General features: G+C 46.2%; 1 protein-coding gene across 4 annotated transcripts in view; it reads left to right on the top strand.

Moving 5' to 3' along the window:
* ESRRB (estrogen related receptor beta) overlaps positions 1–24,415 on the top strand; it is a 100,353-nt gene that overhangs the window by 58,823 nt on the left and 17,115 nt on the right. For 2 of the 4 annotated variants that reach the window (XM_086462066.1, XM_086462065.1), the window contains exons 2-3: positions 2,381–2,790; positions 13,017–13,133. In XM_086462066.1, the coding sequence (XP_086318192.1) occupies positions 2,394–2,790; positions 13,017–13,133 (514 nt within the window). In that variant the 5' untranslated portion in view covers positions 2,381–2,393. Of the gene's footprint in view, positions 1–2,380; positions 2,791–13,016; positions 13,134–24,415 lie in introns of those variants that run through there. The other 2 variants (XM_009945927.1, XM_009945926.1) reach the window with 2 other exon arrangements.

Below are 24,415 nucleotides of genomic sequence, written 5' to 3'. Positions count from 1 at the left end.
GCAATTATTCCTGTAACTGCTCTTAGTCCAGTGTGACTCTCTGGGCAAAGCATGGGCATTCATCAACTCATCATGATCTCTCTGAGAGGGACCAAACTCTAGATTCCTCTCAAGTAACACAAGGCAAAGCAGCTGAGGAACGTGAGATGCCTGCCCATACTCTCAAGGTCATCAGTCTTGCCAAGTAACAAACTTCACGGATCGATCCCAGAGATAGGAGATGAGGTCAAACATTGAGGATGAAACAGAGAAGGGAAAATTAGGAGATACTTGGGTCAAATGAGCTCATAAGGAGGCAGGACTGTGAAGTTGCTGCATATCAAACATGTACATTCATATCAACAGACACACAGGTGTGATATATATACGTGTGCGCTCCAGCCTTGCTGTATCACAGAATGTTTTGTCCTGTCCCCTACGGGTTTAACCTCTTGCCAGAAGAAGTTGCCACAAATACCGGGGAAATAGGTTGAAACTGAAATAGAAATAGAAATTACCCACATGACCATGCTGTGGTAACTTTAAACCAGTAGAGCTTCCAAGAGGAAAAGTCAAGCATCTCCAGTCAATCAGAATTATTTGGACGTGTCATCAGGAAAATGCATGTATTTAGGTTTTCTTAAAAACCTTTACAAATTATCTTGCTGAAGGGAAAATTTAGCCTCTCAGGTTAATACTATTATCAATTTAAAAGTGTCTGAGACAGAAAAGAAAGGGTAGACATACCCTACTCAGAAAAGAAAGAAGTAAATTTTCAGCATGATAAAGGTTAACAGGAATCACCCACAAAGTTCACTGTTACAGTGTTTGATCCATGTGTTAATGATCTGGGTACTGGGTGAACAATGAGACTCTGCAGATGACATCAAATTATCAAGGAAGACTGAAGAACTCTAGAGGATCCTAATAAAGCTGTGTACATGGACAGCACAATGGTAGATGAAATACACTGTTGACTGTTGCAAAACATGGCACACCAGAAGGCATTAATTTGATATTTCATACATCTTAATGGATTCTAAATTAACTGTAGCAACTCAGGGAAAGATCTGAGGATTGCGATAAGTAACTTGCTGATACTCTCTGTTGAAGGAATGGTAACCATTCAGATTTTAATTTAAAGAGAAGAAAAGCAAGCAATTTAAGGAGTTATATAATAGATAGGCTGAAAATAACATTGAAAATATGGTAACGTCAGTAGGTAATTGATGGTGTGCCTTTGTCTTGACTACTGTCCAGACCTTCAGCTGGAGAAGTGATGGAGCAGTGCCAATTTCATGCTGCTGAGGAGCTGGCTCATTGAACTCTGTTCTGGACTGAACAGAAATAGCCAGACTAGAGGAAGTTCAGAGATGGATGATGAAGCAGATAAGAGGTCTGCAAAAACTTCTGTGTGAAGAACAATTATATAGATAGTAAAGAGCTGAATGAGGAGACATGGCAAAAGTACATTTCATGAGAAGGAGAGTCAGGAAATGTTCAGGAAGCCTGAAAGGCTGCAGATAAAGTATAGGCAAATAAAAATAAGATTTTGTTTGTTTGTTGATACACCACACAAGTAATCCCTGGAACTCATTGCTGTAAGAGATCATAAAAATTAGCAGTGTTCTAAAAAAAGACTGAATATTTATACAAGGAGTAAGACTATCTGTGACTAAAATAAATAAGAAGAGCTTGCAAGTTTGGTGAAGATGCAGTCTTTTCCATATACCTAAGAGCATAACCCTGTCTCTAAGTAGGAGGAATTTGAGAGAAGCCTCTCCATGAAAAAGCCGTGTACTAGTAAATAAAAGAAAGATTAAGATTTAAGATTAAGCTGGAGGAAACTTTTGATCAGATGATTTTCCTTCACTTTCTAAGCTCCCATTTTAGTGAGGATAGTGAAGTAGGGGCGGGAGGAGGAATCCAACATGAAGCTTAATCAAAGACCTCTATTATAAATGAAAATCCAATCTGAGCAGGTCCTTTCTGCAGGGTCTGCTAGTGAACTGCACATCCTGAACTAACCAAACATCTTTTTCACCTGGCCTGCCACAGACAGGCTTATTTCTTCCTTCTGTTCCAGGGGTAGATTGTGCTCTTGGTAGATTGTGCCTCATCAGCACTGATGTCCCTTCCCAGCACTGCAGCCTGTGAACAGCCTGCAATGATGATCTACACAAATAGCTTTGTCTTTATTCTAGTGTGAGTTTGTGGGGAGTAGGCGGGCTATTCTTAGTGAGTTGTGCTGATATTTCTGGACAAGAAGGACCTGGGTGGGGTTGAACTGCCTGAGCCAACTGGAGTTGCACTGAGGTGGGAAAAGGAGGGCTCTTTTTTGACCAACCTGGAGCTGGGTTTGGCCAGGAGGGTGCTGAGTGCCTTTGCTCTCTCCCTGCAGGCTGCTCGGCAGAATGGCCACGGAGGAGCGGCACCTCTCCTCCAGCTGTGGGTCCTTCATCAAGACCGAGCCCTCCAGCCCATCTTCTGGCATCGACGCCATCAGTCACCACAGCCCGAGTGGCTCCTCCGACGCTAGCGGTGGCTACGGCATCACCATGGGTGGCCACCCCAATGGCCTAGACTCTCCACCCATGTTCAATGGCACGGGGATTGGCGGTGGGTCCTGCCGTAAGCGTTACGATGACTGCGCCAGCGCCATCATGGAGGACTCGCCCACCAAGTGCGAGTACATGCTCAATGCAATCCCCAAGCGGCTGTGCCTGGTGTGCGGGGACATTGCTTCTGGGTACCACTACGGCGTGGCTTCCTGTGAGGCGTGCAAAGCCTTCTTCAAGAGGACTATTCAAGGTATGGTGGGAAGGGAGGGAAACTGAGACATTCACTCCATAGTAAAAAAGGGAGGCGGCCCCAGACTGAGACTGCAGTGTTTCCGTGTCATATAAAAGGGGGAAAGGGAGGGTGAATGTAATGCACCTAACCCTCCATCCTTTTTATGCTTCCTCTCTCCTGCTGCTCAGCTCTGGTCCTTCCAAATCAACCTGGACATGAAGTTAGGCTTTGTGGCGGTAGGAAACTTTCTTTGCCAAGTTCCTAGCCTGGCTGGCTACTAGATCTGGATGTCTGGCCTGGTGATCTTCCTGCCTCTTCTGGTGGGACCGATACCCTGATAATGTGGCTGCTAGTGGAGTGAGGCCTGGAAAGGAAATGCTTTTCACTCCTGTTTTTAAGGCCCATTTGAAGAGTGGCTCCCCCTGCATAGAGACGGTATCTCTTTAGAGATGTCTGCACCTTGAGGTGAAAGCTGCAGCATTACAGGAGTAGAGAGGTTCTCACTCTGTCCTGCCAGTCTTAATTTGTGGCCATGGACTCCATACGGACCTCACCACAAGGCTGGACAGAGCACTTGAATGAGAGTCAATCCTGTGTTCCTCTTTTTCTGGTTTCACCAACCCTTTTCATTAAGGTGCAACTTCTTTGAAGATAAAAAATTTAGGCACTGAAGGAGATGGAGATACCCAATTTTTGTCGGTCTTACTAGGGATGAGAAATTCCTCAGGTGATTTTGAAAACCTGAGTGCATGTATGTGTAATGAATTTCAGTGCATTGCTCCTGCATATACAACTCACATATGAGGTGTATGGCTGTGTCCTACTGCAGGTGTGCACACATGCAGGTAGAACAGTATAGCCAAAAGTGGTAGTTCATCCAGGCAAGCTCCAATATCCATGAGTGTTTGGGTGTACTTACACAAGCAGGGCCTGTGTGAGCAAACATACCTTGATGTACAGATATTCCCTTTATTTCCTACACTCTCTAATTGGAAAAAGGACAGGATCATTCTTCTTCCAGTGATAAGTGTATTGAGTTTACCCAATTATGATGGGTTGAGTGGAGACAGGTGTCCAGTGAGCAAGCAGCTGTGTGTGTACCTATACATATATGTGTATATGTACATATACCTATGCCAATACCCCTATTGACTGGGGTCAGTCCAGCACACCAACAGTTCCTTGTCTCCTGTGAAATGAAAGAAATGCACATGTGGGGAGAGCACTTGTTTTATTTATGTTCATCGGATAGGCCTGATTACACACTGTCACTGGGGATGTTCAACTCTGAAGTGGACAGAGCAGTACAAGGTGCAGTTCCACCCAAGTCTCTGCAGAATTCACTATTTCTAGCTTAATTTCTTAGACTCTAGATGTCTCTCCTTACTATTATCCAGCTGTGGAAATAATCACTCTGTATTGCCCCACTGACTCTTCCTCTTTTATTATGCCATGTGGAAGGCATCGCCGCCTCTAGGGCATTGGCCTGTCCCTGGCAGGGTTTCTGTGATTTGTCATTGCTGAATCTCCTGTGATTGAATGTGAACTTTTACTTGCACTTCTGACTGTCAGCACTGACTCTGTCCCTCCTCCAGCGCTTGGACCCATTCCCAGTGGTTTTTACTGGCACATTCAGGTGCTAAAGGAGGCACAGGGTAGTACTCTGAAGCAAAGCCCTAGGGGCTCCTTATATAGGAAGAGACTAAAACTCTAACCTGTCACGGGAGCAATACTGGAGCACCTCTGTGCCAAAGCAGAAGAGAGGCCTAACCTGGAGAGAGAGCAAGAAACCTAGGAACTTTTGAAGAGTTTTCAGAGAAAATCAAAAGAAAATGATGTAGGGCAGTAGTAGCTAGAGCCTGTATTGGCCTGGGTGATATGTCAGCTAACTTAATACCAGGAAGGGAGAGCGCTTCCCTCCAGCCCCCTCTCCCCAGCATAGCCATATTCTCCCTGTGGTTCCCTAATTGATTGCCTGTTAACATGTAACAGATGGGGGAAAGGAATAAGTGGAGATTTCACTCACCCTGTCATCAGCTTGGGCTGGTGACTGAGGTACCAAAATGCTTTTATTCCCAAGAGTGGAAGAGCTGAGTGTGCTGTGCCCAAGGGTCAGCAATTTCAGCTATGGAGCTGAAGGCTGAGCTCAGGGAGGTGGGCAGCAAATAGGGCTGCAGAGTTTGGTTGAGTCAAGAAAATACACGGTTTCCAGGGCTCTGCTGCAGTGTGCACAATATCCAAGCACAGCCCTGGGTATGCAGGGGAAAAGGGTTTAAGGATCACATAGAAGAGATGGCAAGTGGCAAAAGCATTTCCAAAAGGAGTTCATCCTGCAACTCTATTATATTCAGTAGATGTATTAAGCATCTGACTGAAGAAGTGGGAAAATCTTCATCCGGGCTGCCTAACATTGATGTAGGGTGAGCAGACACCATACAGATGTGTATGTTATACAATTGCATTCCCTGCTAGTATCAAAAGACTTGCCATGATTCTGATATCTAGGAATGGTGTTGACTCAATGGTTTAAGCACAGAGATAGAGTTAGGACCCCAGGATTTCCCAGGTGCTCAGGAGATGCAGTAGGTAAGTTCATCATCAGACTTTTATGGTCTCGGACCAGCCACTTCAATTCTCTGTGCTTGAGTATGGAAAGATTAAAAACAAATTACTGTTATGAGAGTACTTAAATCTGCTGGCCCTACATTTGATAACTTTATTAAGTAATAGGTGTCCATGCTGCTATAAAATAGGCTTAAATCTGCTCTGGTAGGTTAGACTACCGTGACCCTATCTAGATACCCCTGATCATGAAGCAGAGCTTCACGCTAAGTCCCCCCTCCAACTAACACCTTCCCCTGCTACAAATGACCCCAAACTGCCTATTGGTTGTTTTAGCTGCATTAGCTCATGTAAAACCTGCATGTCTTGAGGTAGGAGGATCTTGCAATAGCTTCTCCACTCCCCCTGCTGCTGCTACATCAGTGGGAAGAATGGACACCCCAGCTGCAGACCTTTTTTTGAGCCTGACAGCTCTGCAACTCACTTTCCCCCTTAGCCAGGTGAGGCCAGGCTGTCCTAGACAGCATGAGGGCTGTTGCTTTTCAAAGGATGGGGAGAAGATAGGCTGAAAGCCAGCATGAACATGGCTTGTTATCTCTGAAGTCACTACTGTTGCTATGTGGGAATTTTCCATCAGTGGGATTTTTCCAAAGAAAAGCAGATTTATTACCAAGTCAGATTTCCCTGAGGAGAATTTTGATGATAGGAGAAAAAAAGTCAGAAGAACCCAAACCATTGATTCACTTCAAGCTGAACTGGAGTGTCTGGTTTTGCTGAACTAAGCCAGGATCACACAATACATCCTAACTTGTCCCACAGGTTATGGGGCTAGTCACACCTGTAACCTCTCTCATGTTGTGTTACATGGCCCAAGACAAGGATCAAGGCCTGGAAACCTCTGTGTCATTTCCACTTTGCAGTGCTGGCAATGTTTGAGATGAAAAGGCGAAAACCTGAGATGACAGCACAAGCCACTGTGCTGCAGACCTTTCTCTCTGAACATGTTATTTTGAACCCCAGTGTTGGACTTACCATGCTTTGCGGCAGAGTCAGAAATTCTGAACATTTGAAGATTTTTGGTCAGCTGACAGGCTGTCTGACAAAATTTTAACCGTATTTCTCTATCATTGTATTGCTTTGTGGGAACTATGCTTTGGATCTCCGTTATATTCTAGTGGCAGTTTGCATTTACCTCCATGATGCAAGTGTCTTCCATAAAAACATCTGCCATGGGCATCACCTGACTTCGTGAATATTGTGGAAGGTGCAAAGATGGGAGAGAATTTGAGTTTCAAGCATGTTGAAATGGGCTGCTATTGGTGCCTAAGAGACATCGGATTCGAAACCAAGAAATTTGTATTAGTTGAATGCAATGGAATGGGTCTGTTACATGAATGAAAGATAATGAGTTTTGGATGTTTCTGAATGAATTTTTTTTTAATTTGTATTCCATGGAAATCCTAACTAATCCTTTCATCCAGATTTAGGACAAAGGGAAATGCTGGATTTCTTATGGGATACAAATTTTTAATTTAACTCTACTCTATTCCTTCTTTTAATATCTAGTTCAGTAGACAGAGCATTCCGTATCAACCAAATACATTGTCATTATCTTTTGTTCATCAGTTGTTACAACTGGTAGGTAGTGTTGCCTGTTTTGAGTATTAACAAATAACAGTGCTATGTAACCTTATGAATCCTTTGTTATTCAACATATTCAAGACTATGACTACCCTTCATCTATTTTTCATCTTCAAATGGTGAAAATTAAGGCTATTTCTAAAATGACCCATTAATATAAAATAAAAGCTTAAAACTCAGCAAAAAAATATCTGAATTAAGATTTCTTTCCTGATCTTTGTGAATCATCTCATTGTGTGCTTGGAATACATACCTGATACACAGGACTTGCAAGCAGTGATATTGAGGAGAACTGATTATTGGAGAGTCGGAGAGAAGAGACACATTTACCATCATCTTCTGAATAGGCAGGTTGTGTATCAGGCAAAATGCCTGCATCTGTGGTTTCCCTGCTTGACTCTTGCAAGCTTTAAATTCAGTGAGTGTAGCAACACAACTGCTGTGCTGGATGCCCTTACACCAATAAGGGGCTTAAAATGTGGATAACACAGCTCAGAAGACGTATAGGGATTTATAACAGGCTTGTAACAAAACCTGTAGTCTTCTAGGGCTTCCTGGTTGTCATTACGGTGGTTAAAGTGGCTCCTGGGAAGGGAGGAGCAGTTGAGAGAGTTTGCTAATTTTCCTGAGCAGAAAAGCATTACCATCCACGGGATGAGCAAAGGACCTGTGAGATGCAGAAGGGAGGTTTTGTGTCCCTACAGCAGTGACCATGGCAGCCAGGCACTGTCCTATCCTTCTGTCCTTCTCAGAAATGTGCCTGCTACTTTTCGGATGGGACTTCACAGCCAAAAAATAGGACATGTTCTGAGCTTTCCAACAACTTTTGAAGCTTAATCAGGGAAAGTTCAATAATCCCTGGATCTAGTGCCTGAGTGCTGGTTACTATTCACAGCTGTAGCACTTGGATTCAGAAAACCATCTCCAGTGCAACTCAACTGTATTAGTCTTGTGTTTTCTTTTTGCCTCAGGGCATCTGTACAGAGAAGTCTGTGCAGAAGGACCTTTCTGTGGAACTTAGTGAAGTATTTGTGTGTCAGAAACCCTACAGACAAACTTGATGCCCATAGGGAGCCCCAGGGCCCATCTTCGTGCAAGCAGGAAGCTGATTTGAGTGAGGTTGTGCAAAATGTCCCAAGTCCTCTTTCATGGAGCAGAAGCCAGGTGTGCCACCCTGAGGAGGCAAACACTGCTGGTGTTATACCTATAGCTACCCTCTTTTCCTCTCATAGCATCAAGAGTCCTGAAGCCTTGGTCCTCACATTTCTGTTTTTCTTATTGTATAAGCCACATGAAGTAAAACTGCGGTTAATCCACGCACTAGGGCTTATCTCGCCTGCTTTTCCAAAGGCAGAATAACCCCTCTTACCTCACACGGATCATTGGAGAGATTTTCCTCTGATTTTCACCAAGTACCTCTCCTCATACCAGGACTCAAGCTATGATGCCTCAGTTAGAAGGGCTAATTAAGTGGAAGGTAATAGAGAATCCACTCCATCAGTGTTCCCTGTCCTGGTGCCTGCTGAGGGCAGAGGAACTGGTCTGGCACTTCACTCACCAAAGGCCTTTTTACAGTTTTCAGGTCCCTTTTCACTGAGACACCCAAATGATCTGTTTACCTTCAGAATCAGAGATGAAAAGCATTCAGGACAAAAGCTTGTGGGTACTGAAATGAAAGTGTCATCAGAGCCTAGTGCCTTGTTGAAAAGTCAGGTTGCTTTCTCCTCCAGACTGTGCCAGTCATGCAGAATAGCTGTACTATGGAGGCATTATGCTGTCTGCTTGATGGAACCTTCCTAAGTCCATGGTATTTTGCAAGCAGCTCTTGTAAAACAAACAAAACCCAAACCCCACCACCAACAACAAAAAAACCCCACACAAAATCAAAGCCCACCAGGGCAGTGTAACAATTATTACAAAAATTGGGATAAAAGGAAGCAAATGTATGAGCTGAGGCACCTAGGAGATGGATTTCCCTGAGAATTCCTGCTCTCAGCCCTCTGGCCCCAGGGGGCTAGCAGAGAGTGGCAGCACACCATTGGTCACAACTGCAGCATGCTGTGTCAAATCACTAGGGTGAAAGACATGACTTGAATGAATGGAATTTGGAACTTAATAGCAGATATGTCTGAATCTGGGTTTTTCCCAGGATCTAGGTGGGACTTTACTGTGCTCCTTAAGCCCAGGGAGACATTCTCCTCTTCCCAGTCCCTCCCCTTACAGGAAGGGTATGGTGACTATGGCGTCTCTTGAATGACCAAGCTCTGGTGTGCAGTTTTCGGGTGCTCCTATTATGTGTGCACTGGAAATTATGTTCCAAACTGTTTAACAGTCGAAGTTCTAATTTTACAGAAAATAGGGTAGTTTTGCGGTTCTCCGGAATAAAACCCATGATCTATCACTTTAATAGTCCTTGGCTGTTTCTTAGCATCTCTCATATGAAGGCTTTAAAGTACAGTTAAACGTAGTGAATCAAGACTCACAATCTCCTCAGAAGGTAGGTTTGGTGCTCATTTCATCTTGCAGACGAGCAAACTAGGACACAGAGAGGAAGTGATTTGCCCTCCAAGGCAACACATGAAGGCTTAGGACATCCAAACTCTGATCTGGTCACCCACCATTTGATTTTTTTGAAGCCATTTTTTAGGTAAGTCTTGTGCTGTGGCATCAGCAAGGTCCTAGCAGTTTTTTCAGATCAAATGTAAATATCGTTGAAGTCAAGGAAATCTCTTCTAATAAGCAGCGGTTCAAAGCAAGGCCTTGTTTGTTAGATTATCCCATTTTCAGCCCTTTCCTTCTGGGTCACATAATCTACAATTCACGACACACAGAGACATGACTCTGATTTTATACTTGCATACAGACTTGTCCATGTGCACCCTTGTGTGCTGGTGCTCTTCTGCAGGGCCTTGCAGCACCCCTAGCTGCTGCAGTGAAGAGGAAGCTCTCCGAGCCCACTGCTCCGGCAGCCAGGCTGGTGGTGTGACCGCCAGCCGCTGGGAGGCTGCTGGAATTTCGATGAGTTAATCTCATCACTTTATCACAGGGCACTTACAGAAATTACAGGGAGCTGTGAGCAGCTTCACTGTGCTGGCAGCCAGCCCCAGGGCCCATAAAAGAAATTGAGACATACACAAAAAAAAAAAAAAAAAAAAAAAAAAAAGTCAGAGAACTTTGTTAAAGTTTTGGAGACGATAGTTATTCTTGGATGAATTCTGCCTGGGTAATGCTGATTGTGCCTTCCCTGGTGATGTCCCTGTTTCCTGTAATAATGGTAGGTATTGACCCCAGTTGTAGCTCTCAATCCACGGGGCACAGAGCATGTTTTGGGGCCTGATATAAAACTCTGTTTACTTGGGCAACATTGTCTTGTGTGAAGAGGGTACAGTGGGCCTCAGCTCTAGCATTTGTGCCTGTAGAGAGGGCTGTAAGACACAGCTACTAGTGCTTTCTTCCTTTAGACTGGGCACAGCGTGTGGGAGGGGCACGTTCAATGTGAAGGCAATAAACAGGCTGAATGGGATGTCCCACAAGTGCTGGGCATGTTCTTTCACCTCTGCTTACCAGCAGACTACATGGCTGCTGCACTAAATGGTGGCCACTGCTTTGCTGTCCAGGAAGGGGAGCTTGCCCAGTGCCCATCCTCCTCTGGCTCTGCTCCTTTGACAGTCATGATCCCAGTACAGAAGTGCCTTTGAGAACTGCTTATTCAAGCTGTACATATGGTGTGTATATGGTAACCAGTACCTACACCTACTCTGACACTATCACATTTAGATGTGATGTACGTTTTGTAGACCATTTCCAGTACTTTGCTTGTCAAGGGGTCCATGGGCTAGAGGCATGGGGAAGCTGGGGGGTCTGCTTAATGCAGTGTAGAAGTACCTTGCCAGATGAGGGCTGCCACTGCCTATGCTATAAGGGCTCAGTGCCCTTGGCGTAGTGTCTCTGTGTTACGGGGCAAATTTTTGGCCTTGGGACCACAAAACATGAAATTGTACATCTTTCCAGAGCTCTGGTCTTGGCTTTGGTGAGAAAGGTGGGCATTGAATCTAAGGCAAAACCTTCCAAAGTAAGACTGCATTTGAGTTTTATTCCAAGTTTGTTCCTGCTGTCTTCTGGTGTGCAAGTATCTGGTCATGAGTTCAGGGCCTCCGTACTCATGGGTCTGTATTGTGCTGGAGCTCTGTGTCTAGAGCAGGAGTTTGTTTATTACCTTGAGATCAAGCCTGAATCTCAATTTCCAGCTCTCTGAAAACGTTGATACATTGCTGGCTATTGAAATTCAGGTGCTGCACAATGACGAAATACAGTCTGAGTGGAAGCAACTTATTCAGCACACTCTCCTCCTGCAGACAAACTGCATTTTAGGGGCAGATGAGCAATGGTGAGGAGTGAGGTGGCTGGACTGGGGCTTGGGGGCAAGTTGAAAGTTGTTTCTGAAAAAACAAGAGGCAAGAGGTAGAAGGTTTATAACTAGCAGGTAGAGCACCTTTAGGCTTTGGGGGTTGTGTGCTCCTGGGGTTTCACTCAGCGCGGGCCAAACATAGTGAGATAGATCAGATGGTGCTGTCTTCCTTTTGAATCTGTGCTCTGTCTTTCCACTCAGATTCCCAATGGGCTTTTCAGCTGCTTAGTTAGCCCCAAGGTCTAATCACCACCCCCAGAGACCGGGATGTATCAGATTGTTGGTCTTTAGAGGAAGAAAGACACAACTATCTTGCACAAGAACATAGAAATCCATTACAGAAGCAGGAACAAAAGTCAAGTCTTGCCCCAGTGCTACTAAACTGTGAGCTCTGCTTCTAATCTGATGGTATATGAAATCCACATTGTGCATTCTCTCTGCTCTTACCTGCGCTCCTCCCTACAGCTCTGATTGAAGTCTTGAATTTCAAATTCCTACTCTAAACCACCAAACCAACTTTTCCATTCTTCTTAACTGACTGTAGAGCTTAGAAATCCTTTTTGGAGCTGACTGATTTACCCAGTAGCTAGACTGCCTTAAATTTATTGTCATTGTCAATGCATCACTGTCAAGCTTAGATTTCCAGTCCTGCTCCACAGCAAACATTAAATAGCCCTCTTCAGAAACATCACATCTCTAAAGTGAATGGCAGGATGGTGACAGCCATTTCTGTTTCTTGTCTTCTAGGACTAAATAATTGTTTCATTACACTGTGATTCAGCATAATTCCACTTACATCCTCATATCGGCCCCTCGCATCCATGTTTCAATTACATTCTTGGCTTATGATAAAATATGATGTGACCAGAAATAAATTTGGGGTGCTTCTTTCCCTGTTTTGTCTCAGAGGCAGTGTTATGAGGTGATCATAAATGAAAAGAAATGAGGAAAGAAATGTTCTTTCTCTGTGCAGAGGGATGAGAGGCAGGTGCACAAGAACTAATAAAGTAAAACTGTAAAGATTTGCACAGAGAGCCTGTGTTCATTTTACAGGACATCTTACCCGTCTTTCTCAATCCAGACCTACTGCTTCTCTGCTACCTGTAGTATGCCAGCAGGCAGGAGGAAACAAAGGAGGAAATGCCATCTCTGAGCTCCCTGGTCCCCCAGGCAAGGCAAGAAAGGACAGGTGACATCCATCCCAATGACATGGAGCAAGACTGGCAGCAAAGTGAATACCACTAGTGTCTGAACTGCTCTCACACTCAGCCCTGGACTTTAGGGAACAGGCCAGGTTATAAGGGATGCAGCACAAGGGATGATGACGTGCCTGGAGGACACACTGTGCCTGAAAGCCCAGCATTGCAGTCAACCCCTTGGATGGACAGGTTTCTCTCAATACTTAGAGCAGTATTGCTTTTTTTCTGAAATGTGTTCTAGAAAGTATTGCTGGGCTCTCTAAGAGCCATCATCAGCCCACTGTGGTCTCAGAGTATGGGGGCGTACAAATGAGTGAGCAAACATACAGCACGTACAGACTGATGGTGGTGGGAATATCTGGGCACTACAGCCTGTCCCTGGATCAACGGGGAGAATGTGGTTCCTGGGTGACCATCTCTGTGTTTAATTGCAGGGAATATTGAATACAGCTGCCCGGCCACCAATGAATGTGAGATCACGAAACGGAGGCGCAAGTCCTGTCAGGCCTGTCGCTTCATGAAATGCCTCAAAGTGGGGATGCTAAAAGAAGGTAAGACAGAGTCAGACTGAGAATTGTTCTCTGTCCCAACAGCACCTGGGGCTCCAGGCCTTGCAGGATCTCCTAGGCTAACTACATGCTTGCCCTCTCTGGCTTTCCAAAGATATCTTTTTACAGGCTTTGGAAAAGAGTCAGGATGGGCAGGGACCAAGAGGGCAGTCCAGAGAGGAGAGTGGTTCTATTCAGCACTCTCATGCTAGGATATTACTTCTAGCACTTGCAAATTTGAAAAATAACTGGGAACTGGCTTGCCAGACTGTTTTCTTTCCCAAAGGAACCCTAGGCTGGAGGGGGTTGCTCTTCTTGCCCCCCAGGTCATTTTGCAGTGTTGGGAAGGAGAGGCTCTTGCACGATCGTGACTGGGTCAGCTGGGCTTCGTAAAGGAAGGATGGAGTTAATGCAAAGCTATGGCACAGTATGCAATGAAGTTCTGTTTATTTTCCCCATTCAGGAGACTTTCAGAAGATGACGAGTAGCACAGGTTTGTCTGGGAGCTGTGGGTCCCCTGCCCTGTGTGTCCAACCTGCATTTTTCTCAGCCTATTGATCTGTTCAGCACTCTCTGAGCAGTTTTCATCTTCTCTCTTGTGCTGCTTTTCCTCCCCCCACGCCCCTCCCCAATCCTTGTCCATTCGAGGTGAACCACAGGGAATTCAGTGGCAATTAAACGCATTCTTATGGATTGACTTTAAAGCTTTGTTTCCCTTGGGTCCCTCTGGGAGAGCCAGTGAGGGGAGGAGGGGGAAGGAAGGAGAATTGTTGCATGTAACCCTCTGCATTGCTGTACCTAGCAGAGCACGGTCCCCTCAGTTTAACTACAAGGAACAGCAGCTGGCTGTGGTCTGCGCAAGTCCTGTACGCTGAAGCCAAGATGCCAGCACACAGCTTGCTTCCAAGTCATACCATCATAGCAGCTGGTGATGAATTGTACAATGTCTTTTGAGCATGTATTACTTTTCACTAGGGCTCTCTCATTTCTTGAGAGGCAACTTCATGGCAGACAGTGTTGTTAAAAATGAAGATTAGCTGTTAAACCCTGTTCTGTTCTTTGATTGTTGCGTAGTTTCTGTGTTTAAATATCTTCCTGATAGATCACAGTAGTTACCAAGGGGAGGAGATGGAGACTTGTGTAGTCTGGCCCTCCCTGACCTAGATGTTGAGGTGGTAGACTTGGAGGCTCTTGATCCACTGGGAGGGAGGCACCTACTTTTGGAGTTAAAGAGGGACCATTGGAAACTCATTTCTCTGCATTTGGTAGTTCTGGGAGGGGATATATCCCCTTACCCACACGCCAATCCACACTAGTGACACTGGCTTTAGTGGGAGTGCAGGTTGGTAATGTGCTTTAGCCTGCTCATATGAATCCCGTAAAACAACCTTAAAGCCTTGATATGGTTCCAGTCACTTTGCAGAGCGGTAGCATGGGTCCAAGCTTGGTGGCTGCCTGTGTCTGTGCTGCTCTGCATCCAAGCAGTTGAGCCTCTCAGAGAGAGCTGGCAGCTGGGGGAGCAGAGTCACAGGAGCTGGCACTGGCATGTCTGCCTGTGTGGCCAGGGCATCCTCTGCTCCCAGTCCTGGGAGTTCAACACAGTCCAGAGCATCCTCATGTTAAGGTTTTGTGGCTTAGCCTCCAAGCTGTGTGAAAACAGTTAACTCCTTCCAGACTACAGTTAGGCTGGAAAGCAATGTATGTTCACTCATACCATGCTGTGCCTGAACTGCTGAACCCAGTGGGATACTACTCATGGCAAACTGAAATTTGACTCCAAGGCTGCTTTTGTGCTGAAGTGTATTTAGTTATTCATATAGGGATTGATTTGGCATCATTAAAGCCACTGGGGAAGGGCGATTTGCTATTGATGTTAGTGTATCTGTGATCCTGCCCATAATATTTAGAGCTGTGGAATATGCAGTATAAAGATTTATTGATAGCAATGGCATGCAAGAACACATGACAATATCAAGAAGAGCAGAAGAGACTACAGTAGATACCTGAAAATAGGACTCCTGTGTCCTAAAAGTGATGTTGGGCAGGCATCTTTTTTTCTTTTTTCTTTCTTTTGCTCAGTTTCCCAAGCTGAGAAATAAGGGTCATAGTGCTTTGCTTTGCTAAAGGATTGTGAGGACCGATTAGTTAACTTTATGTGAAGCCTGGTGGAAGCCCAAAGTATCAGTATACAGAATTCAATCAATACACATCTTTCAAAGCAAAATCCAAAAAGGGAGAAAAATGGTTTTACAGTCTTTGGTCTCCACGGAGCCAGGAGTTTCTGGAAAGAACAAATCTGTAATTGTTTGACTTGCTTAAAAATGCAGGATTGACAAGGGATTTTGGATTAGAAAAGGTTCATTGGTCTTTTCCATCTCTGATCTGTCATCCTATTAGCTTATCCATCCTGTTTCTCTGCCAGGGCAGGAGTGTTCCCAGCTGTACATTTCTAGTGGTTTAACTATTTTTTAAAAGCCCTGATGTCTTGGTTTCCCCAGAGAGCCTATTCTGCAGTCCCCAAGTGCTTATTAGGACAAGATGTGTCTTGATACTTGAGCTATGATTTTTTTCCTTTCAATAGTTCCCCTTCCTACTTTGCCTCAGTGTACTTCTCTCTTCTTTCTCGGGTTCACCCATGGCAGAAGGTTGCTAAGCCACGTTCTTTTCCCTGCTTGATTACCAAGTGTTTGGAGAAAAATGGTCTTGTGGTTAAAGGTGAGATCTAGAAACCAGTTCTTCTCTTGACAAGTTTCTTCTTGATGTCCTTGGCACTGGGCTGGTAACTTAGTAGGGACATTTCTCGGTAAAGAAACTGTCCTTCCTCTGAAGAAGAAGAGTTTGATATTCCATTAGTACCTAATTAAGGGCTCCATGATTTCTTCTCATTAAGGGAGGAAACATTTCCCTGGTTATTGTCATCATACTTTATGTACGTACCACCTCCTGCCCACTGGGAGTGTGGCATGAGCCTGTTCTTCAGGCAGAAGGCACCAGTATTCAGAGATGGCAAAAACAGGTAACCATGCCTTCAAGCTTCTGCCTTACGCTCAAAACGCTCAGCTTGATCCTGCAGAAGAGACTTAGGCCCTCCCCTTGGGGAGTGCATATGAGGGTCACCAGGCATCTTCTCTCCTCCTTACATGGGCTGCAGCTAGGCAAACATCTTTGAATGTAGCCCTTTAAGATCTGGGGAGACAGCCCCTAACACCGAAGTACAGGTTATTCAGGCAGTGCCGAGTGAATGAGGATCAGGGCAGGAAGAGAGCCAATGGAGCAATCAATAGGTGTCTCAGATATCCCGGCCACTTTCTTTAAGAGAGCTTCGATCAATGCATTGCAACGAGGGAACTGCATGGACACCAGAGCTTTGCTGTCTCGGGTTCTCCTGGCGTGACGCTGCAGGGCAGGCAAGACTCGCTAGGGAAAGCGGCAGGCGGAAAGCTCTGCCCACAGAGCCCAACTGGCTCAGATGTCTGAAGTGTTGGCCTGTCTGGCTGCCTGTCTCTCACTTTCCCCTTCCATCTGGAGTGTGCCCCCAGAGAGCATTAATTAGCCCCTCACTAGCAGGCTCACATAGAAAGCTGCTGAATCTGGAGTCCAGGATTCCAGTAGACTCCAGTCCCAGTGCCCCTGTGGAGAGGAACCATCCCCAGAAAACCTGTGCTCTGCCGCTTTTGGCCTTGCTGAAGCACCAGCCTGCAGGCAACAGGAGATGGGGCATCTTCACAGCTTCATTCTGTAGAGGTGCATGGCCCCCCTGCTCTGCAAAAATCAGGAAAATCTGAGCAACCTGTGATACTGCTGACCCCAAATGGAGAAGAAGATATCTACATAACATGCCTGACCAGTGGGGATGGCCAGTGAAGGAAAGCATGCCCTAAAACTTGCAGAAGCATTGTTCAGAGCTGGGCAGCTCTGTCTTCGGGCACCTCATTGCTTTTCTTTGCTCTCAGCACTGTCTGTCTTATGCCCATAATGACCAAAGCGTGGCTCTACAAAGTAGATCTAGATGTCTCTCTGGCTGTCTAGAATGATGGACAGAGACATTTCAGCAGTTTGGCAGGTCTCTTTTAAAACCTCAATATACCTTGTCAGTTTTGGGGAGAATATACTCTTGCCACTCACGCTCTAGCCACCCATGGCCTTTCTGTTCTACAGCTATTTGTTTGTCCTCAAGAGGCAGATGTAATTTCAGATGACACCTAGCTTCTATAAGTGGGCTCAGAGGTTTGATTTTGGACATTGACTCGTCAAACATGACCTCACAGCCTTGCCCTCCACACCTCTGCTGCCTCTCTGAAGTCACAATCGTGTATGACACCTTGCAGAATGGCACTGTGATGAGGACAGTGACGTCGGTCCTTCTCTCTGTGTGTCAGTGTGGCGGGTTGACCTTGGCTGGCACCAGGTGCCCACCAAGTTACTCTTGCACTCCCCTTCTTCAGCAGGACAGTGAGAGAAAATATGATGAAAACGCTGGTGGGTCAAGATAACAACAGGGAGATCACTCAGCAATAACTGTCACAGGCAAAACTTGACTTGGGGAAAATTAATTTAATTTATTGCCAGTTAATAAGAGAGTAGGATATTGAGAAATAAAAACAAAACTAAAACCACTTTCCTCCCACTTCAGCTTCTTCCCAGGCTCAACTCACTCATGATGTCTACCTCCTCCCACCCTGAGCAGCACAGGTGGATAGGGACTGTGTCTTTGTGGTCAGTTCATAACACTTTGTCTCGTCTCTGCTGCTCTTTCCTCCTCACGCTGTTCTCCTGCTCCAGTGTGGGGTCCCTCCCATGGGATACAATCCCTCATGAACTTCTCCAATGCGAGTCCTTCCCATAGACTGCAGTTCTTCAAGAACTGCTGCAGCATGGGTTCTTTCCACAGGGTACAGTCCTTCAGGAACAAACTGCTTCAGTGTGGGTCCTCCACAGACCACAGTTCTTGCCGGAAAACCTCCTCCTGCATGGGCTTCTGTCCACAGGCTGCAGTACCTACCAGGAGCCCGCTCTGGCATAGGCTCTCCACAAGCTGCAGCTTCCTTCAGGGCATGTCCACCTGCTCCAGTGTGGGGTCCTCCACAGGCTGCAGGGTGGATATTTGCACTACTGTGGTCCTCCATGGTCTTCAGGGGGACAACTTGTTTCACCATGGTCTTCTCCACAGGCTGCAGGGGAACCTCTGCTATGGCACCTGGAGCACCTCCTCCCCTCCTTCTTCTCTGACCTTGGTATCTGCAGAGCTGTCTCTTGCATTTTCTTACTCCTCTCTCATAGCTGCTGTGTAAAACCTTGCCGCATAAATCCAGTACAGTCAGTTCATGAAAGGAAAATGTTCTGAGATCATGGGAAGAGGGATGGGGATAACAGGTGCAATGGGACATCAAGGCGTCTCATTACAGAACTTGTCTTTGGGTGGAAATGACAGACAGGCAACTGGAGGAGAGGCAATACTGGACATACCAACCCACACCATACCAAACAGAGCAGACCGGCTGTTGTCCGGGCCTTCACTGTTGTGGAAGCCCTGCAGCACATTTTCTTTGATATATTCCCACTTGTACTGTTTCTTAAGCGGTGTCCTTCCCTGTTCTGTTCCATGTTATGTGCTGGCACATCTGTAGGACCCAGATGGAGCATAAACAGTTCTGAAAAAGATGCAAAGCTTGGTCACTAACATTTTCACGAAGTGCATGCATGTGCAATCAGGTGTCACATCAGACAGTGACAAACCAAACAGCAAAGAAAATAACTGCCTAAATAAATCTCATCTAGGCATTGAGGTGTCATCCATTATTCTACCAGCCTTTGAGTCTTGTTTTCCTTCCTAATAGGGATAATGTGTATTATGTTACTGAAGATCAGTCTTCTACCTGCCAGTGCTGAGACTTGTCTCCTCAGAGTCCTGCTCATGACTGAAGCCTAAGAGTAACTTTCCAAGATGTGTGGGTGGCTTCTGCCCAGTTTCTTGCAGACATCACTGATTGGCTTCCAAGAAAAAGGGCAAAGACTGAAAGGACCCTGGGGATGTGTCCTGTGGTAGACCAGGTATACCTTATTTCAGAAAGCAGAAGATATTTCTGGAGTCCCCCAGATCTACATGCATTTCTTGTGATAAAAGGAGGAGTAGGAATTCCCAGTATAGGAAACCTGCCCTGTACAAGGTGTTTTATCCCACTCTGAATGTCTTTGAAGGCAAATTGTCCTCTGGCCTAGCCCCCTGGCTCTCAGGATTCACACAGCAGCTATTTCTTGTGTGGTGAAGGGGAATTCTACAAATGCAAGGAAGGAAGGTAGAGGAAGGTAGTCTTGATCTGGATGCAGAAAAGGGATGCTCTTTAACAGCAGGGGAGAGGTTAGGCAATTATCCAGGAAAGGCATATGATTTATTTTACCTACATAACTCTGTTTCTTCCCAGAAATATCTGCTGTGGTGTAGTAAACCCAGGTACAACCATCCCTTTTCCAGGCTTTGCTCCTTTGCTCCTAATGCATTTCCATAAGAAATGCTAGAGAACACGTTAAAATTCAGCAGAGCACCCAAATTCTTTGTTACAAATCCCCCAAACTCCTGGACTCCTATCTGTCTCATCTAATTTCTGGTGTTGTAATTGCTGGAATGTGTGGATACTGACACTGCAGGGCCAAGTAGTGAAACGCGAATGAGAAGTGAACAGAGGAGAGCCACAAAGTTCATTCATCTGGTCTTCCTCTTAATTGTTCTCCTTTGCCACCTGTCCCCAGTGTCTTTGGGAATACCCTGCCTCCCAGGAACTTGCAACAACCTGATAACCCTTGTGCTGCCTAAGTGTCTGCATCTCTGTGAATGTTGGAGGTGGTCCCCACTTCAGGGATGGTGAGCCTGTAATCTCCGGATTTCAGAAGTGGCTGTCTCTCAAATCCATGCTCCTCCTGTTCAAGACCCTGGCTGATTAGGAAGCCCTGTAGCTAGTTGAACTTTTCCTAGTGTTTACTCTTAACTCTGCTAGCAGTTTCCCTTACCACCAGCTGCAGCCAGTGGCTGATGTTGTAAATGTTACCTAAGGAAACAAATCTGTCACCCAGGGCTGGCCTGGCTCTGTGGTGTTTGGGTGCAGCCATCTAGCATCTAAACAAGGGATTCCAAGCATTGGCAATCTCAAACTGCTTCCACTTAGTGACTTTGCCTTCATCCTTCACTAAAATCCAGATAACCGAATCAACAGCAGAGCTTCTTTTCAGGCACATAACCAAATGGAGGGTGTTTCATTTCTGTTTTCAAGTGGAAGAATCTCTCAATGGAGCAAAGTGTTTTCCAGCAACCTCTCCCTCCTGCTCCCAGACCATGTGTTCTCAAAAAGATATTTGATTTCAGTGAAAGCTCAGCTGACATCCCTGCAATATGCTCAGGTTCTTGCTTTGTGCTTCCTGGGAAGGATGAGGGCTCCTCCGGGGATTCTGGGTAATTGGGTTAGTGGCCAGCTCATGTCAGGAAATTAAAAGGCAGCCCCGATCAGGTTACTGCTGCATGCAATTTAATGGCTTTGTATTTATAGAGTATTCTGCCTCCAGCCGGTGCCAGAAATATCACTATTAGAGGCATACAAATGAAAAAAAGAGAATGAAAAATTATTTTTCTTTCTCTAAAATACCCCTGTGTTTGAAAACAGGCAACCCCCTGTCCTTTGAAACAGGATCTCCAGGTGCAGTGAGTGGCTTCCGATGTCTATATCATCCACACCCAACTATTTTCCAAAGATGAGTAGAGCATTTGCAATGTGTCTGGAGCTGGGCTGGGTGACGGTGTGACGGTGTGACGGTGTGACACAGAGCATGTGCTGCCTTTGGCAGGGTGATGGTAATTCTCCAAAGAGGAGGCACATTGGGCTGATGGCACTTGGTATCTGTTTTCTGGCCGTAAGACTGGTGCGTCCAGGACCCTTCCCACACATTCTGCCATATCCAATGGATTATGAATCTGTTTAGTTTGGTTCCTCCCATTCATTTTGAATTCTTAATCTGCCTAGTTTCTTGCCAGCTTTCCAACTAAATCTATATTCTATCGAACATGAAGTCCAGGCACCATTGATGTACCTCTGTGTGGGTTCAGAGGCATCACTTCTACACAGGCGTATGATAAACAGTTTGTGCATTCTGTCACCAGAAATTGTGCTTAGTGGTCTTAGAACATGTACACAAAAGAAGAAGCTGATAAAAGCTGCAACCATCCAGGGATGTTCAGATTCCAACTTTTGTGCTACAAGCTTTTAGGCAGTTCTGGCAACATGGTAGGTAAGATCCTCTGAGGTGAGCAAGAGTGGAGTGGGACTGAATCTATGTCCCACTGTTCTACAATAACTTAAGGCATGTGCATCAACATTTTCACAGCCTCTGGTGACTCAGCTCTGCAGAGATTCTCAATCCCTTCCCCTGACTCACCTTTGAAGACTGTGCCAGCCCTTGGGCTGCAGGGTATCCTGAGAGGGTCTTTACTCAGCATTGCCTGGCACAGCTGTTCTAATTTAAGAGTTAAATGATAAATGGACACTAGTTCTTAGTGCTGGAAGAGCCACTGCTGGGATGAGAACTTCAGGAGACTCTTCAAGGCGCAAGGCCCGACTTAATTCCTGACTTTCTAGGGTGATTGGGAGGCAAGGTGAGAGGGGCTCAGTACGGGCAGGAAGCTGAGAAAAAATTGAGAGACAACAATGGCTCATGCTACAGAGACACTCCTGCAGAGCTGGCAGCCATGTAGCTGGCATTGGCGGAGGAGAAGGGTTGGTTTGCAAGCTGTGTAGGTTACACCAGATCCTGTATGCTTTGAACCTGGGACATGCTACTTGTATTTCTGTGTGTGAGGAGCAAGGACACCTTGTGTCACTGTTCCAAGGCATACTCTGGTACCAGGTATCATCAGGCATCACAGGGCTAACCTGTCTCTCTGAGTCCAGGGACTCTTTAGCCAGAGAGACTGCAAAGGAGCTTTCCTACCCAACTAACATATCCCTGAAAACACCAAAGGTGGAGCAGGCTGCAACACCCTTTGTGAACTGATCTAATCTCTGTGTAGGCCCTTGTAACACAGGAGATGGATTTTTCAACTCCACTGCCCCCTCTCCAGGCTACTTCCCCACCCTCGCATTGCAAATCTCATTCCCAGGCTTGCTGACCTGCACCGTGCTAGTTGCTGGGACTTTCTGGGCATGTTGACCTATGACCCTCAAGTTGCTTTCCTATGTTTTAAATTAGTTGGGTAATTGCACCAGTCAGGAGGTTTTCCAGGGGCTGGCCTCTTTTTCAGCAGTGTAAGAGCCTAATGGTATGAAGGGGTCTTTTCCCTTCCCATGCTGGAATCTTGAAGTAACAAAAGAGAGCCTAGGCAGGTTGCAGCCTCTTTGTTCTCATTACAGAGGTGCCTTTCCTTATGGTCTATGTCTTTCCCCATCTTGGCAAGACTAGTTTTATGGTCATCGCTGCTCTCTGTTTCCTTGACAGGCCTCCTCCTGGCTCACTCACCCCATCACCATGTCCTGTTGTCTATCCTGAAGTTCAGAGAAAAAAAGGGAGAGGGACATTCTGTAGGAGACACCTTGGCCACAGCTCTTCTCCCTTCCTTTCTTCTCTGCTCTTAGCCACCTTCTCTGCTTTTAGCCTATGCCTTCCTGCTCCCTTTGGCAGTGCCAATCCATGTACTGCAGACTGCAGCTCCTGGGGACAGGGCCGTCTCTGTTAGCTACAAAGCACCACCCCAGCTCAGACCCTGGGAGAGCAAGCAGGCTGCATTGATGCAGAAACTGCAGCTCAAGGATTAGGTGGGCAGTGGGCATAGAACCTGGCTGGTGTATCAGGGAAGCTCAGCAAAAGCACCCCGTGGGCATTGCTCCCTGGCCAGCGCTTGCCCTGTGTTCCCATTGGTTGTGTCCTTCTTGGTCTAGACACATTTTGTACCATGCAAACCCTGTAGCTTGGCTCCTCCATTAGCTCTTTTGACAAGATAGATCTTTCGGTTTCTATCAATTCATGGGCATGTGATAGGACTCGATGGAAAGTGAGGTGAGGCTAGTAATTTGACGCGACAGCTGATATTGGGCCTAGACTGCATTTCCCACTGGCCAGAGCTTAGCTTCACAGAGCTTTTAAGAGTATTTTTAGTCCCCCGAAAATAAAAGAGAAACTAAACCTGACTTTCTGTGCTGTCGCCTCTGCATACTCGGCTATTTTTACTTCCGACAGACTCGGCCTGGGTCCAGCTTTTAAAAAAAGCTGGAATTGTTTTACTTCCATTAAGAAAAAAACCCCAAAGCCTGATGTTATCAAGTCAGCAAGGGGACATCTGATCCCAAAGTTGTCAGGCAGACGTCTCTCCGAGGGGCATGTCAGAGAAGTGCAGGGAGCTTGAACAGATCAGCAGATCAGCTCTCCCACTGCAGAGGCTTGGTGCTGGCACAGACCTCTCTGCAAGAGCGCTTGGAACACGAGTGGCACCCACAGGACACTTAGAAAACTGACATCACTACCCCAGGCAGGATGCTGAGATGAAATGTCCTGCACAAGTCCTGGCCCTGCCCTCCTCCCTGCTAGGTCAGAGGGGGCTCAGACAGGCTGGAGAGCTGAAAGCGTGCTGCTGGGGAGCTGGTACTCAATCCCTATGGCAGACACCGGCGTCAGCTCCACACCTAGGTCAGACAGGGTGCCAGGCTTCTTATGCAGGGTCCCTCCAAAGGTAACAAGATTAAATGAACAGCAGCATTTCCTTGCAACACAGGGGAGTGGGAGGAAAGGGATGTGTCCAGCACAGGTAGCCTTCATTTGTGAAGAAGCAGCTGCCAGAAAGGTAAGTTATCAAGGGGTCATACTTCCCAACCTTTGCCCTATACTGTTGAATCTCACACTGTCTGTAAGCCCTCCCTTTTTTACTGCTCTAGCAGCCCATCCTTGCTGATACTGTCAAGAACGGGGGTCCAGAAGTGTCCCTATGGTGGTGACAGTTTTGTAGGATGAGTGCCTTCTCTCCTGGGAACTGGCCAGTTGTAGTCCATGTGAGAAATGAGTTTCAGCGGCAGCAGGAAGGCAACTGTTTTCTCTTGCTGCTGCCTTCTTGTCAGGCTCTGGCACCAAATCCTGTGTAAGAGTCTTCGGTACAGACCGGCTGCATCTTGTAAGTGGCCCCTGCACCTCAGGTGGCTGCACATTTGGTGTGAAATCACCCTTGGGATTACAGTGTATGCACCACTCAGCCTTGCTTCAGCGTGCTCTCTCGCTTGTTCTCTTCCTCCTCTCCCCCTCTCTCCCCCTCCCCCATT

This window comes from Leptosomus discolor, chromosome 3 (genome assembly GCF_034619465.1).
Source record: "Leptosomus discolor isolate bLepDis1 chromosome 3, bLepDis1.hap2, whole genome shotgun sequence".
NCBI lineage: Eukaryota > Metazoa > Chordata > Aves > Leptosomiformes > Leptosomidae > Leptosomus > Leptosomus discolor.
The sequence above is the reverse complement of the archived record's forward strand: the minus strand, read 5'-3'. Positions and strand labels throughout refer to the sequence as shown.